Source organism: Carettochelys insculpta, chromosome 7 (assembly GCF_033958435.1).
Source record: "Carettochelys insculpta isolate YL-2023 chromosome 7, ASM3395843v1, whole genome shotgun sequence".
In the NCBI taxonomy this organism is placed as follows: domain Eukaryota; kingdom Metazoa; phylum Chordata; order Testudines; family Carettochelyidae; genus Carettochelys; species Carettochelys insculpta.
In genome coordinates, this window is record NC_134143.1 from 3797026 (window position 1) to 3809871 (window position 12846).

A 12846-nucleotide genomic window follows, 5' to 3' on the forward strand; every position below is an offset into this window, starting at 1 on the left:
CTTCATTAATGTATGGGCAAGAATGCTGTGGGAGACTGTATCAGAAGCTTTGTAAAATCAAGATACATCACATCCAGAGAGCCAGTTACCGCCTCATGGAAGCCAATCGGATTGGTCAGACATGACTTGCCCTTGGTGAATCCATGTTGACTACTTTTGATCACTTTCCCCTCTTCCATGTGCTTCAAAATGGATTCCTGGAGGCTCCCCTCCATGATTTTTCAAGGGACTGAGGTAAGGCTGACTGAGGTTCCCTGGATTGTCCTTCTTTCCTTTTTTAAAGATGGGCACTAACTTTGCCTTTTTCCAGTCATCCAGGATCTCTCCTGATACCCACGAGTTTTCAAAGATAACAGCTAAAGGCTTAGCAATAACATCTGCCAGTTCCCTCAGTACCCTTCAATACATTAAATCTGGACCCATGGCTTAGCTTTTCTAAGTACCTCTTAACCTGTTCTTTCCCCACCATGGGCTGCCCACCTCCTTCCCATACTGCATTGCTTAGTGGCGTTGGCTGGGGACTGACCTTGTCCATGAAGAAGGAGGCAAAACAAGCATTGAGTACTTCAGCTTTTGCTGCATCAGCTCTCACTAGGTTACCTCCCTCTTCCGGTAACGACCCCACACCCTCTCTGATTGCTCTCCTATTGTTAATGTCTGTAGAAACCCTTCTTGTTACCCTTCACATCCCTTGCTAGCTGAAATTCCAATTGCGCTTTCGCTTTCCTGATTGCCCCCCAGCTTTGTCCAGCTGTAGATTTATACTTCTCCTCAGTCACCTGTACAAGATTCCACTTCTTATATGCTTCCCTTTGGAGTTTAAGCTCGCCAAGGATTGCCCTGCTAAGCCAAGATGGCTGCCTACCACATTTGCCTTTCTTACTGAGCATCAGGATGGTTTGTTCCTGTGCCTTCAATAAGGCTTCCTTAATATACTGCCAGTTCTCCTGAACTCCTGTCCCCTTCATATCTGTTTCTCAAGGGATCCTGCCCAACAGCTCTCTCAGCGAGTCAAAGTCTGCTCTCCTGAAATCAAGGGTCTGTATTTTACTGCTCGCTACTCCTTTTGTCAGGCTCCTGAAATCCACCATCTCATGGTTGCTACAATCCATCAACAACTGTGGTGACATATGGTTCCATCTTGTCAACAACCTTTTTAAGTACTGGGGTCCACAGATTCAGCCACTGCAGGCGTGAACTGTGAGTGCTTCTCTGTTTTCTTTGGTCTGTAATTGTTCATGTCTGGAAGCTGCCAGCATGTACAAAAGTAATTACAGGTTGAACTTCTCTAATCAGTCACTGTCTGGTCTAAGTAGTCCAGCATGATTTTAGTTAACTGGATGACCACTTACCATGTTGACAAGTATCAGGGGGTAGTTGTGTTAGTCTGTAACTGCAAAAAACAACAAGTCCGTTGGCACCTTATAGACTAACGGATTTATTGGAGCATAAGCTTCCACGGGCAATGACCCACTTTGTCAGATGCAAGTCATCCAGCGAAGTGGGTCTTTGCCCGTGAAAGCTGATGCTCCAAAAAAATCTGTTAGTCTATAAGGTGTCACTGGACTTCTTGTTGTTTTCACTTATCATGGGTGTGGCCAAATTTCTGGTGCTTACATAAAGTTTGTTTATAGCCACCAGTCCTAGCTCTCAGCATTCTGTGCTGTTATTTAGCTGTGATTCAGATTCAGGTTTTGTAATTGGTTTTCAGTTTGTGCCTGAATTTTCTGGCATTTATTAGATCTGCATTACTTCTTGGACTTTTGTTGAGCAGCAAGTGTCTTACTCACTGCACCTATGCAACCAGCACTCACCCATTGGTGCCCTGCTTTACATTTTAGCCAACAGAACTGTGTGGGAGCCATAGGAATGAAACTCAGATTTTCTTGCTCCAATAGGACAGGCCACTGCCACTAAAGGAGAATCCCCATTAGCTGCTAGAAATGTAGAGTAATTACATGACACACAGTTGAGCAATTGAAATTGTGTCCAGTAGAGGGAACTGCTGTTTAAACATGTAAGTTAAGCCATTAAAATATGAGCTGAGAATAGGTGGTTTAAAAGTGATTGCAAGGGGCTATTTTTAAGTAAAGAGTGTGCCCTATTCTACTTCTTTAGTTTGTATTGTAAAAGGCCTAAAAAGGATCTTACCTCCCCCACTCCAGAGAAGCTCATCTTTATTTCTTACTTTCAAAGGTGGCAAGTTTGGTCTTTCCTAGTTTTGCTGGAGGCCTTGGAAGGTGGGAGGGGGCTTCAGAGTCCAAGAGCTGGACTGAGCCACTATTTCAAAGGGCTACTGATACACCTCTATGTAGAGCACTCGTGTGAACCCCACTAGCTCTGGGAGGCTTTGTGCTTTGGGTGTTGGAGACATGTCCCCCAGTGGGGATATCCTAGTGGGGCTTTGTCAGAGCACAGGGCTCTATCCCTGGACAGAGGCTCTGATTCGGCAAGGCACTTAGGCACAGATATTTCAAGGTATCACAGCTCTGATACCCATCCCCATACCTGACTTGAGAGCTGAAGGCTTGTTTTCAAAAGGCCACACTATTCCACTGGCAGTCAATGGCCACAAACCAATACCCAATAAACTTCACCAAATAACTTGTGCGAGGACCACAGGAGTAATTCAGCCCTTCAATTTATTGTCAAATAGTTTTGGAACCAAAATCAACACAATAATAAATTGTGGTTTGTGTGTAGATAACTAAAATGGCAACAGAACAAAAATAAACCTTTAAATGAGTTGGTTATATACAGTCAATATCTTGATGTTACTTTGTTGGCTAGACTAACTGAGTGTGATCCAGTCCAAGCAATAGGTCTAAACATTACTGCGGATAACATGAGTGCAACTCAAAAGCGAAAAGAAATCAAAAACCACAAATAAGGATTGAAGTTATCCCCACCTTTGCACAGAAATATAATGGGGCTTTGTGATGTATTTGTATCTGGTTTAGAGTGGATATTTTGTGCTAAACTCTTCAGGTGAACTTACACACAAGTCCTTCATTTAAATAAAAATGGAAAAACTCTTTCATAACTGCCTGTTCTTCCTTCTTTCATTCCATTTGTTTAAATTATTTTTATACAAGGTAAGTACAGTGTCTGTACAAAGGTAAATGTACATATTTACAACCATACTTCTGAAACGCTTTGAGTCTTCTCTTCTGTTGATCTCAGCAAAAGATTCCTTTCTTTAAACTTAGAAGCATGGCTTATTTATCAAACCATATTGCAAGTCATGCTAATAGCTAGTTAGTTGCAGTGAATCAATTTGTATAAAAGCTTAGGCATAAAAAATAGGCTTTTTTTCTTATTAAATATGGCTGATGCCAAAATAGCACTCTAAACTTTTGCTATTTGTACTGGAAATATAGGTAGCAGTCTGATGCAACTGATTTTATCAATACGGTAAGAGTTTCTATCAAAAAGAACATTCATTCTTCACTTACAGACAACTATGTGGGCAAGCCGTGTTTTTTCAAAGTAGTACAAATATATGCAGCTGGTAATAGCTGTATAAATGTAGCTTTAAAAATTGATTCATCTTCCTAGTTTCATTAGGAGGCAGCCAAAACCTATGTGTTCAATCAAGAACCACTAATCCCACCAAAAAAGGCACTCCCAGTAATATTTTGCTAGTAATCTATCCAATCTCTATAGTAGAACACCAAGAAAAAATAAAGTCTTTATTGCAAAGAGCATATTTCAAAATGTGTGCAGTCATTCAGTGCAACATTTAGGAGGGAACTGGCTATGGGATTTGCAAACAGAATCTGTGCCCCCTAAATCTTCCATGATTTGTGTTCCATTTTTGTAAAAGTCGGGTTGATTCTTCACGGAAAGTGTGCCACTGTTCATTTCTATGCACATAATAAGCCTACACACACGCGCGTGCGCACTCAGAGAAAAACCTGCTGGGGTGGATATTTTGAAGCAGAATATTACTAGAGTTGAGGGGTGATTGAGTTTTGGCTGATTACTCTGTACTTAATTGCCAGTTCAAAGCCCCTCCCCATTTAATGGAGTGCTCGCCATTTTATCCATCATATAAAACCGTTCTCTGCCTGCCATGTCTGTTAAGGTGCATGTCACAGAGCAGGAGCTGGCAATGGAGGTGGGCTGCAGTGATGAGAGTAATTTCAGAGAAGACTCTCTTAGTTACAGACATGGAACAGCTGCAGAACCGCTTGCTGCCCCAGGGCACCACAATGCCCATTGCTTTTCCTTGCACACAGCATTCTGCTGCTTCCCCACCTCTGTCCCAGGGAAAAGTACTCAGTAAAAAGCATGACAACCAAACTCCATCATCAGAACCCTCCAGGAGGGGGGCAAACAACACAAAGGCAGAATTGTAAACGAGAAACTTTTCCTCTTGCCTTCAGCAAACGAGAACAGCAAGCCCAGCGTCCCCCAGCTCCAAATTGCACATTCAGCCAAGAACTGCACCACGTAACCACATCCCCATTTCACTTCTCATCTTTCCTTTATTACACTTATAAACTGGCGCATTTCAAATGTCCTTGCTATTTAAATGTCTGGAAACAAACGATAGTAATCAGCGTTGTAGGCCTATGATGGTTTTAGAGATACAGCAGTTTCACATAGTTGCCTGGAAAAGTGCCAAACTGTCTTGTTCTCCGAGATGTACCTGTTGGGAAAAGAAACAAGGACATGACTGAACAAGATGGTGCCAGAGAGGGCAGCCACTGGCTTTGGAAAGGCAAAGAGAAGCCTGCTTTGTCTGTAAGCCAGGTGGGGTGTAAATCATTGTTTGTGGCAATGCAGGAGAAGAGGAGCCCCAATAAAAAATTCTGCTAGTGCTGAATAGAATTAACTGAAAAATTTTTCTCACCAACTCCTCTACTTGTGCTTTTAATTAACTGTTAATGTGGGTTTGAGAGTCATCTAGGCTAGGGGCCAGGCTGCGGTGTTCACTACTACACCTGCTGAAATCAGCAAAGCAACTGAGATAAGGGTCTGGGCATGTATCCTGAGAACACAACTGGGCCAGGCTTCCAGGGGCTTTCCACCTACTGATGGGCCTGGGCTCCAAAGACCTCATCTCCCAGCACATTGCTTGTGTCCACACTTACAAAAGGACTCAGCATGTTCCACATAGCACACAGATGTCACAGCTCTGCTAGGATAGAGAAAGCAGCAGAAAAGGGCCTGGGCATAATAGTGGATGAGAGGCTGGACGTGAGTCAACAGTGTGCCCTTGTAGCCAGGAAGACAAATGGCATATTGGGCTGCATTAGGAGAAGCATTTCCAGCAGATCTAGAGAAGTTCTTATTCCCCTCTACTTAGGGCAACCATATCTCCCTGTCCCAAATACGGGACAGGGAGATATTGGGGGAAGGGCGGCTCCTCCAAGCTTCAGGGAGCCGGGAAGGAGGGGGCAGCTGCCGGAGCTTCCCAGGAGCCCCAGGAAAGCAGCAGCCACCAGTGTTCCCCGGGAGCCCAGGGAAGCCACTGGTGCTCCCTGGGAGCCCTGGGGAAGCTGCAGCTGCCTACACTCCCCCACTTCCCCAAGGCTGGGGTGGCGGGGGCAAATACCGGACAATGAATTCCTTTTAAAAAAAAGTCGGGACCCCTTTTTGGCGCCCCAAATATGGGGCTACCCGTCCACTACAGGACAGATGGTCACCCTACCTCTACTTGTCACTGGTGAGGCCTCATCTGGACTACTGCATCCAGTTCTGGGCCCCCCAGGACAGAAAGGATGTGGACGCATTGGAGTGGCTTCAGAGGACGGCAGTGAAAATGATTAAGGGGCTGGAGCACATGACTTATGAGGAGAGGCTGAGGGATTTGGGCTTATTTAGTTCACAAAAGAGAAGACTGAGGGGTGATTTAATAGCAGCCTTCAACTTCCTGAAAGGGGAGCTGTAAAGAAGATGGAGAGAGGCTGTTCTCAGTGGTGTCAGATGGCAGAACAAGGAGCAATGGTCTGAAGTTACAGAGGGAGACGTGTAGGTTGGACATTAGGAAAAAGTATTTCACCAGGAGGGTGGTGAACCACTGGAAAGTGTTACCTAGAGAGGTGGTGGAATCTCCATCCCTAGAGGTTTTTAAGTCCCAGCTTGACAAAGCCCTGGCTGGGATGATTTAGTCGGGGTTGATCCTGCTTTGGGCAGGGGGCTGGACTAGATGACCTCCTGAGGTCCCGTCCAGCGCTAGGATTCTATGATTCTATGAGATGGGCTCTCCCTTGGCGGTGCAGGTGTGAGGAAGAAGAGACGTAACCATGGCTAGCTCTCGTGGGGACAGCTGCTCAAGCAGAGCATAGGCGTGGCGGCATGAGCGGCTGTCCTGAGTGGGTGTGTCTCACACACACTGCTGTGCTGTGCCCCACTTCTACCATACCAGCTCAGTGAGAGCTTGGCAGGTATGTGTCCTTGAACTGCAACTCATGCCCCTACTCGAGGCATGCCTTACCCCTGCTGCTCTGTGACCCATTTGGCTATTAGTGTTTGTGTTGAAGCTGCCGCCAGGCAGGCCAACTACACTCCCGTTTGGAAGTGAGCGGCATATTGGGATATTCCTTTTTTCTGATTAAATGAGAGTCATAATCACCAGCTGCTCCACTGCCCACGCACCCACCCCTTCCTTCAGAGCTGCTTCTCCTCATTAACACTCCCTCCCTGCTCAGCCCTTCCCCTGCAACTGGGCTTGCTGAGTGCAAACTCCCTGGACCAGGGGAGTGTGTGTGAAGTGCAGCAGCCCTGCACTACTCGGACAGTGCAGCAGCAGAACAATTACACCTGGCGGGTGTTCCTCCTTTGAGATGTTTCTTTAACACCTTCTTTAGAAACAGACGCTTTTGCAAAAACCTTTTGTGTGTGTGCTACATGTTCTGCCTTTTTAAAAAGTAGAAATTAGGAAGTTTATAAACTTGATTTTCAAGATTATTGGGGTTTTATTTCATTTAATTATGTTTATCTCCACTCCTTCCATCTTTGTGTACTTAGGCCAATGAATTCCATGCAGGATTGTTTCTGGACTTTTTTTTTCACCCCCTCCTAGTTTACTTTTGTTGGCTCTGTGTAACACATCAAAACTACCTCAGCTTTAGAAAAATTCCAGAGCGGCCAAAGAAAAGGTCAGATTTGGTAATTATGCCACCTTCGCAAGCCTGCAGAAATTCTGAAAAGTTACAGAGTAGCCAGACGAAAAATGAGAAAATGAAAAAGTTGGTGGGAAAAACAAAGCTGCAGGGAGAGCATTCCTACGTTGTTCTCAGTGGAGAAAAGGTGGAAGGAGAGGAAATTAAAAATGTTTAAAAAATATTTCATGAAAAATGCTAGAAACGCCCCCAAAACATTATTCCATTTTTGAAGTAATTTCCAAATTTTGAAATTTTCCACAATTTATTGCCATTTCTGACTACTTCTAATAATGTTAAACATCTGATGCACTCACCCACAAACCAGCCATCGTCACATTTCTCCATGACATCTACAATGTCTCCGTCTCTTAGCTCCAGCTCATCATCATTCTGGGGAATATAGCTGTAGAGGGCTTGGTAGCTGAGGCTAAAAGCCGAGAAAAAAAGAGACATTATAAAGGATTCAGTAGACACTGCTGATAGTCACTCATGCAATACACGTTGCAATTTAAACAGTTGCCACATGCCTATTACAGGTTATATTATGGAACTGAAAACCACCTGCGCTGTTAAAACAAGGCGAGGCATGGTCATGCAAACATGGTCCACAGCAAGGAGCAACCCAGAGAAGGACCTGGCACTAGGAAGGCCAAGGCTTCCTCTTTGTTCTGCCCTGGCTCCCTGGAAGTACAGCCGGTGGAACTGAAACTCCAGACATTCCCCACCTCTTCCAAAGACTGGATACACCCACTTCTGGGCAGAAGAGAAGTTTGTTGGCTTGCTCAGGAGTCTCATCTTCCAATGCACACTGAATGTCCTGGTGCCTGACTGAAATGTCTTTGAGAAAAGTCCCTGCTGTACACTGCAACTGTCTGATGGGGAGGAGTCTAGACAGGAGAAATCAGAGACCAAATTCTGCCCTGAGATGCACACATGACTCTACTGCAGTTAGGACTGAGCCTCTGGGTTTGGAGATGAGAAGGCCCTGGCTCGGAGCAGCCCCTGGAGCATTGGGTGAAGTGTGGCTCTAAGTACAGTATTTAGATCTTATTGCTGTATTTTGTAATTCTATGGTAAAAACAAGAAAGCCGGATATTTTTTAGTCCTAGTGTATGTCACACTTGTATTTTTAGACCTGATTTTTTAGCAAGCAGTTTTTAAGTGAGGTGAAACTTGGGGAATGCAAGACAAATCAGACTCTTGAAAGGGGTACAGTAGTCTGAAAAGGTTGAGAGCCACTGCCACCGGCATCTTCGGTAATTTCAGCTTAGCTGCTAAGCCCATTCACCTGATAGTTTCTCTGTGGGCGCTGCCCACAATGGGGCTACTGATGCCAACAGAAGAGTGGCTAGATTGTGCTGTGAACAACTCGTCACCTGGGAGCTACTGTTAATCCACCAACTCATTTCCTATGAGCCAGATGGTCAGCCCCAACCTGGGCTGCAGTTGAACTGGGGACCTTGAGGAGAAAATAGCAGGTTATAGAGTCTAATGCCCTCCACTAGCAGTGCCCCACCCCCTCCCAATGGCACCCTTTATGCATTTAGTTCCAAACTGTCCGTTCCAATTAACCACATCCCGCCTTGGTTCATAATCCCCTTGCCCAAGGGAGCAGACAGCCATGCAGGGCCCCTGGGCAAGGTGGCAGGGATCCAGCTTCACACCGCTAGAAGGGGTGGAGCCAGGGGCAGCCATCCCTCAGCGCCTTGTGGACCATGGCACCCTTTCCTGAGCCCTGCCTGGAGCACACCACATGGCTCCCCATCTCTCCAGGCAGCCCTAAGAGCCATGGAGAGCACTGCAGTGGTGCTCTGGCAGTGATTGAAAGGGCTTGAGGTTCTGGGTGCTGCTTCTGCCGCAGCAGCAGCCAGAATGCCAGGTTCCTTCAAATGAGCAAGCTGCAGGGCAACTGCCCTACCCTCAACCCATCAGTGAGCCTGCCCTTGTCTCTCTGTGGCTGTACAATACGTCAACATCTATCTTACTGCAACATCTACCTTACTGCAAGTCCCCTTCCCAGCAGTGAATCAGTCCTACTGGGAGTAGTAAACCCTACACTCTATAGGAAACATACACAGAAGTGGAATTCTTAATTGTGAGATCTCTGGAGCAGCAGCTTTAAACCTGATGCAGAGCCGGTATATACAAAAGAACTGAATGTTCACCCTGTGCTAATGTCCTGTATGCTTTGAAAGACTATTACTTTACAAGCTTCTTCAAGCACTGCTTTCTGTCCCTGTGCATTGGCATGATGGGCCTGATTCTCACGACTTAATGCATAAAATCATGGAATCATAGAACACTAGAACCAGAAGGGATCTCAAGAGGTCATTGAGTCCAGCCCCCCTCCCCTCACAGCAGGACCAAGCACCATCTCTAGACCATCCTCAATAGATATTTATCTAACCTGCTCTTAAATATCTCAGTGATGGAGATTCCACAACCTCCCTAGGCAATTTATTCCAGTGTTTGGCCACCCTGACAGTTAGGAAGTTTTTTCTAATGTCCAACCTAAACCTCCCTTGCTGCAGTTTAAGCCCATTGCTTCTTGTACTATGCTCAGAGGCCAAGGAGAACAATTTTTCTCCCTCCTCCTTGAAACCCTCTTTTAGGTGCTTGAAAACTGCTATCATGTTCCCTCTCGGTCTTCTCTTTTCTAAACTAAACAAGCCCAGATTTTTCAGTCTCCCCTCATAGCTCATGTTAATTACCCCTGCACAAAGCACCACCCAATCAGGGTGATTGTGCTCCCACTTCAACACAGATGAAAATGACTTCACAAGGCAATGAACAATCAGGCCTTCTGGCTGTAAATACGGGGAGCAGTTTTTCCCTCCATTGGTGTGTAAGAAAGAGGGATTCAAGCTGCAGAAACAGACAAAGTAGTACTGTCAACCCCAAGCATGCAAGAACCTTTAATCAGAGAACCCTGGTCATGTACTAGCACATGCCTAGTGCTGTACAAAAACAGGGATCCTGGACTTGGATTTTTGCTGCAATGGCCAGGGCTAGATACTTCCTTCATTAGTTTTTTTTTAACAAAGCAGCAACTTGCAGAATCACATGCCTCCAGGGCCTAGAGCTTCAAGAGAAACACCAACTATTGTCACACTTAACAGCACATATGACAGATGCCAACCAGGCCCCTGGGAGAGATGGCAGCCAAAGTCACTTACATGTCTCCTGGTGTTTGACTCTTGTCAGGGCTCACTCCTTGTTGATGTGCTTGAGGTTGCTGAGAAATGATTAGAGACGGTTTATTGTCATTAGAGGCCACCGTGTGACGAGAGTCAAAAGGTTGAGAAATAGCACTGCAGTAATGAACAGACTTTTCTGCAATGTTTATGATCTCATTGCAAACTGCTTCCTGTGTGGTAGGCAGCATTGACATCCATGAAACACCCACAGACCAGTCAACAAGGAACAGGGAGGAAAGGGCAAAATAGAGAGGAAGAGATGGGACATTCCAGATGCAGCACATAAGTCCAGTCAAACAAAAGAGTTGTAGATCCAGGTACACATCCGGGTGGTGGAGTGAAGAAGGGATCCAGGTGTAAGCATGGAAAAACAGGCAACACAGAAGAATTTGGTACTTTGCTTGAAAATTTGTTTAACAAAAATACAAGTAGCATAAGAGGTTGCAATTAGTCAGCAGTAGCACCTTTACAATTGCTACAGCTGGAATCTGAGAACACACACTCCAGTCATGCACTACTCATTTTAATCTAATCCAGTACAGACAGTGTAATTATACCAACTCCATGGCGGCTCTGGTAGTTTTTCTAGATGCTAAATCTATTTCTCCATTACAAACACAATGATATCTAGATTTTTGTGACTAAGTAAGCAGCTGCAACTTTAAATTCTATGAAGGCGTTACTGTCTATAAGAGACGCTATGACTGTGCATCTGATTGAAACAGGGCCTTACCACATAGCTCTTTTCAGACTCTGTGAGCTCTGGTCCTGTTCTCAGTGAATGGTGAGAAGGCTGTGTGATCACCAAGCAAATTATAAGGAAGACATTTTAGCAGAAGTTACATCGGTCAGAATTAAAATTAAAAAAATGATCCACAGAGAACCAAACACAAAACCACCCACCACCACTTGATTCAGACATCAGGATTTTTAAAACAGCGGACATTGGACAGCACAGGAATGCAACTGGATTGCAGCAGCGTGTGTGCTGCAAAGAGTAATACAATGGCAAAAAAATTAAAGGGTTAGCGCAGACAAATAGAGGAGATGAAAAGATGAGACACAGATGGCGAACACCATTGCATTGAATTCCTGTAGGTAAAAAAACATGGACAGAAGTACAAGCGTCAGTCAGACCCTAATGAAAACATTGACAATTATTTCTGGAAAGGCCCCTTGAGACATTTAGTGTCAGGAAAAATGAAAGCTCAGCTGCCTCCTATGAAGAGTGGACCAGATCTTCAGTGGGCGTAAATCAAAGCCACTTAGCTGAAATCACTCCAGGGCTGTGTCTACACGTGCCCCAAACTTCGAAATGGCCATGCAAATGGCCATTTCGAAGTTTACTAATGAAGCGCTGAAATGCATATTCAGCGCTTCATTAGCATGCGGGCGGCAGCCGCGCTTCGAAATTGACGCTCCTTGCCGCCGCGCGGCGCGTCCAGACGGGGCTCCTTTTCGAAAGGATGCTGCCTACTTCGAAGTCCCCTTATAACATGGGAATAAGGGGACTTCGAAGTAGGCAGCATCCTTTCGAAAAGGAGCCCCGTCTGGACGCGCCGCGCGGCGGCAAGGAGCGTCAATTTCGAAGCGCGGCTGCCGCCCGCATGCTAATGAAGCGCTGAATATGCATTTCAGCGCTTCATTAGTAAACTTCGAAATGGCCATTTGCATGGCCATTTCGAAGTTTGGGGCACGTGTAGACGTAGCCCAGGTGTGCCACTGGCACTGGGTGGGAGCTCTGCTGACTGACACTAGGGGAGGATCGGAACCATCATGTGAAGTCTAAGAATGCAGCAACTTTTTAGATGGACCAGAGCTTCTGGAGCCCTGCCCCCATATCCAAACATGCTCAAGCTTTAGAGCCATTCTGAACATTGCCGTGGAGGTGCATCTTTTCATCAGCATTGCTCCACCTCCACACACCACCTCCCCATTGGAGAGCCATTTCCATGCCTCAGGTTACTTTCAAGAATAAAGCTGTTTATTTGGAGAGTCTTGAAGTACAAATGACTGGACAGAGCATTTAAAAAGTCCCACTGCAAACATTTGCATTTACATGGCAATCTGGTATTTTTTACACACTCAAGACTTTCGGTGAAGGCAGAAAGCTTACTGCCTGTGCAAGGAATGCAGGACTCATGCCCTGTGACAGTATTATCCCACTCTGCAACACAGACAGTTTTCCTAGGGTGAGAAATGTTGCCACTATCTGTGAGATTTCAGTAAAATGTTAAGTCCAAATCTTTTCCCAGAAGGACCATCGCACTCCTTCCCTGCATCCTGCAAAGGCCTCAGTGTGCTGGCAGCTCAGGAGAAAGGCTGTCCTTCTCATGGCATTTTTGAAAGCACAGAGGGTGGAAATAAAGAACAATGGAAGATTGGTGGCAGAAGATATTTCAGCCTGAATTTGGACACTCAGCTAGTTCAGAGGAGCACAGCACAACGAACTTCAGTCATGGGGTAGCTCCTTCGGAGCTTCTGGGAACATGAGCACCAATCTTTGAGAGCCCTCCCACCCTGCCATCTCCCCG

The 12846-nt window shown here is 45.6% G+C and overlaps 1 protein-coding gene across 49 annotated transcripts in view; it reads right to left on the reverse strand.

Moving 5' to 3' along the window:
- Positions 1-2624: 2624 nt before the first annotated feature.
- SORBS1 (sorbin and SH3 domain containing 1) overlaps positions 2625-12846 on the reverse strand; it is a 284604-nt gene continuing 274382 nt past the window's right edge. For 28 of the 49 annotated variants that reach the window (XM_074999623.1, XM_074999646.1, XM_074999619.1 and 25 more), the window contains 4 exons: positions 11046-11105; positions 10292-10482; positions 7430-7542; positions 2625-4654 (listed from right to left, as the gene is read on the reverse strand). In XM_074999623.1, the coding sequence (XP_074855724.1) occupies positions 4587-4654; positions 7430-7542; positions 10292-10482; positions 11046-11105 (432 nt within the window). In that variant the 3' untranslated portion in view covers positions 2625-4586. The remainder of the gene's footprint in view (positions 4655-7429; positions 7543-10291; positions 10483-11045; positions 11106-12846) is intronic. The other 21 variants (XM_074999654.1, XM_074999659.1, XM_074999638.1 and 18 more) reach the window with 3 other exon arrangements.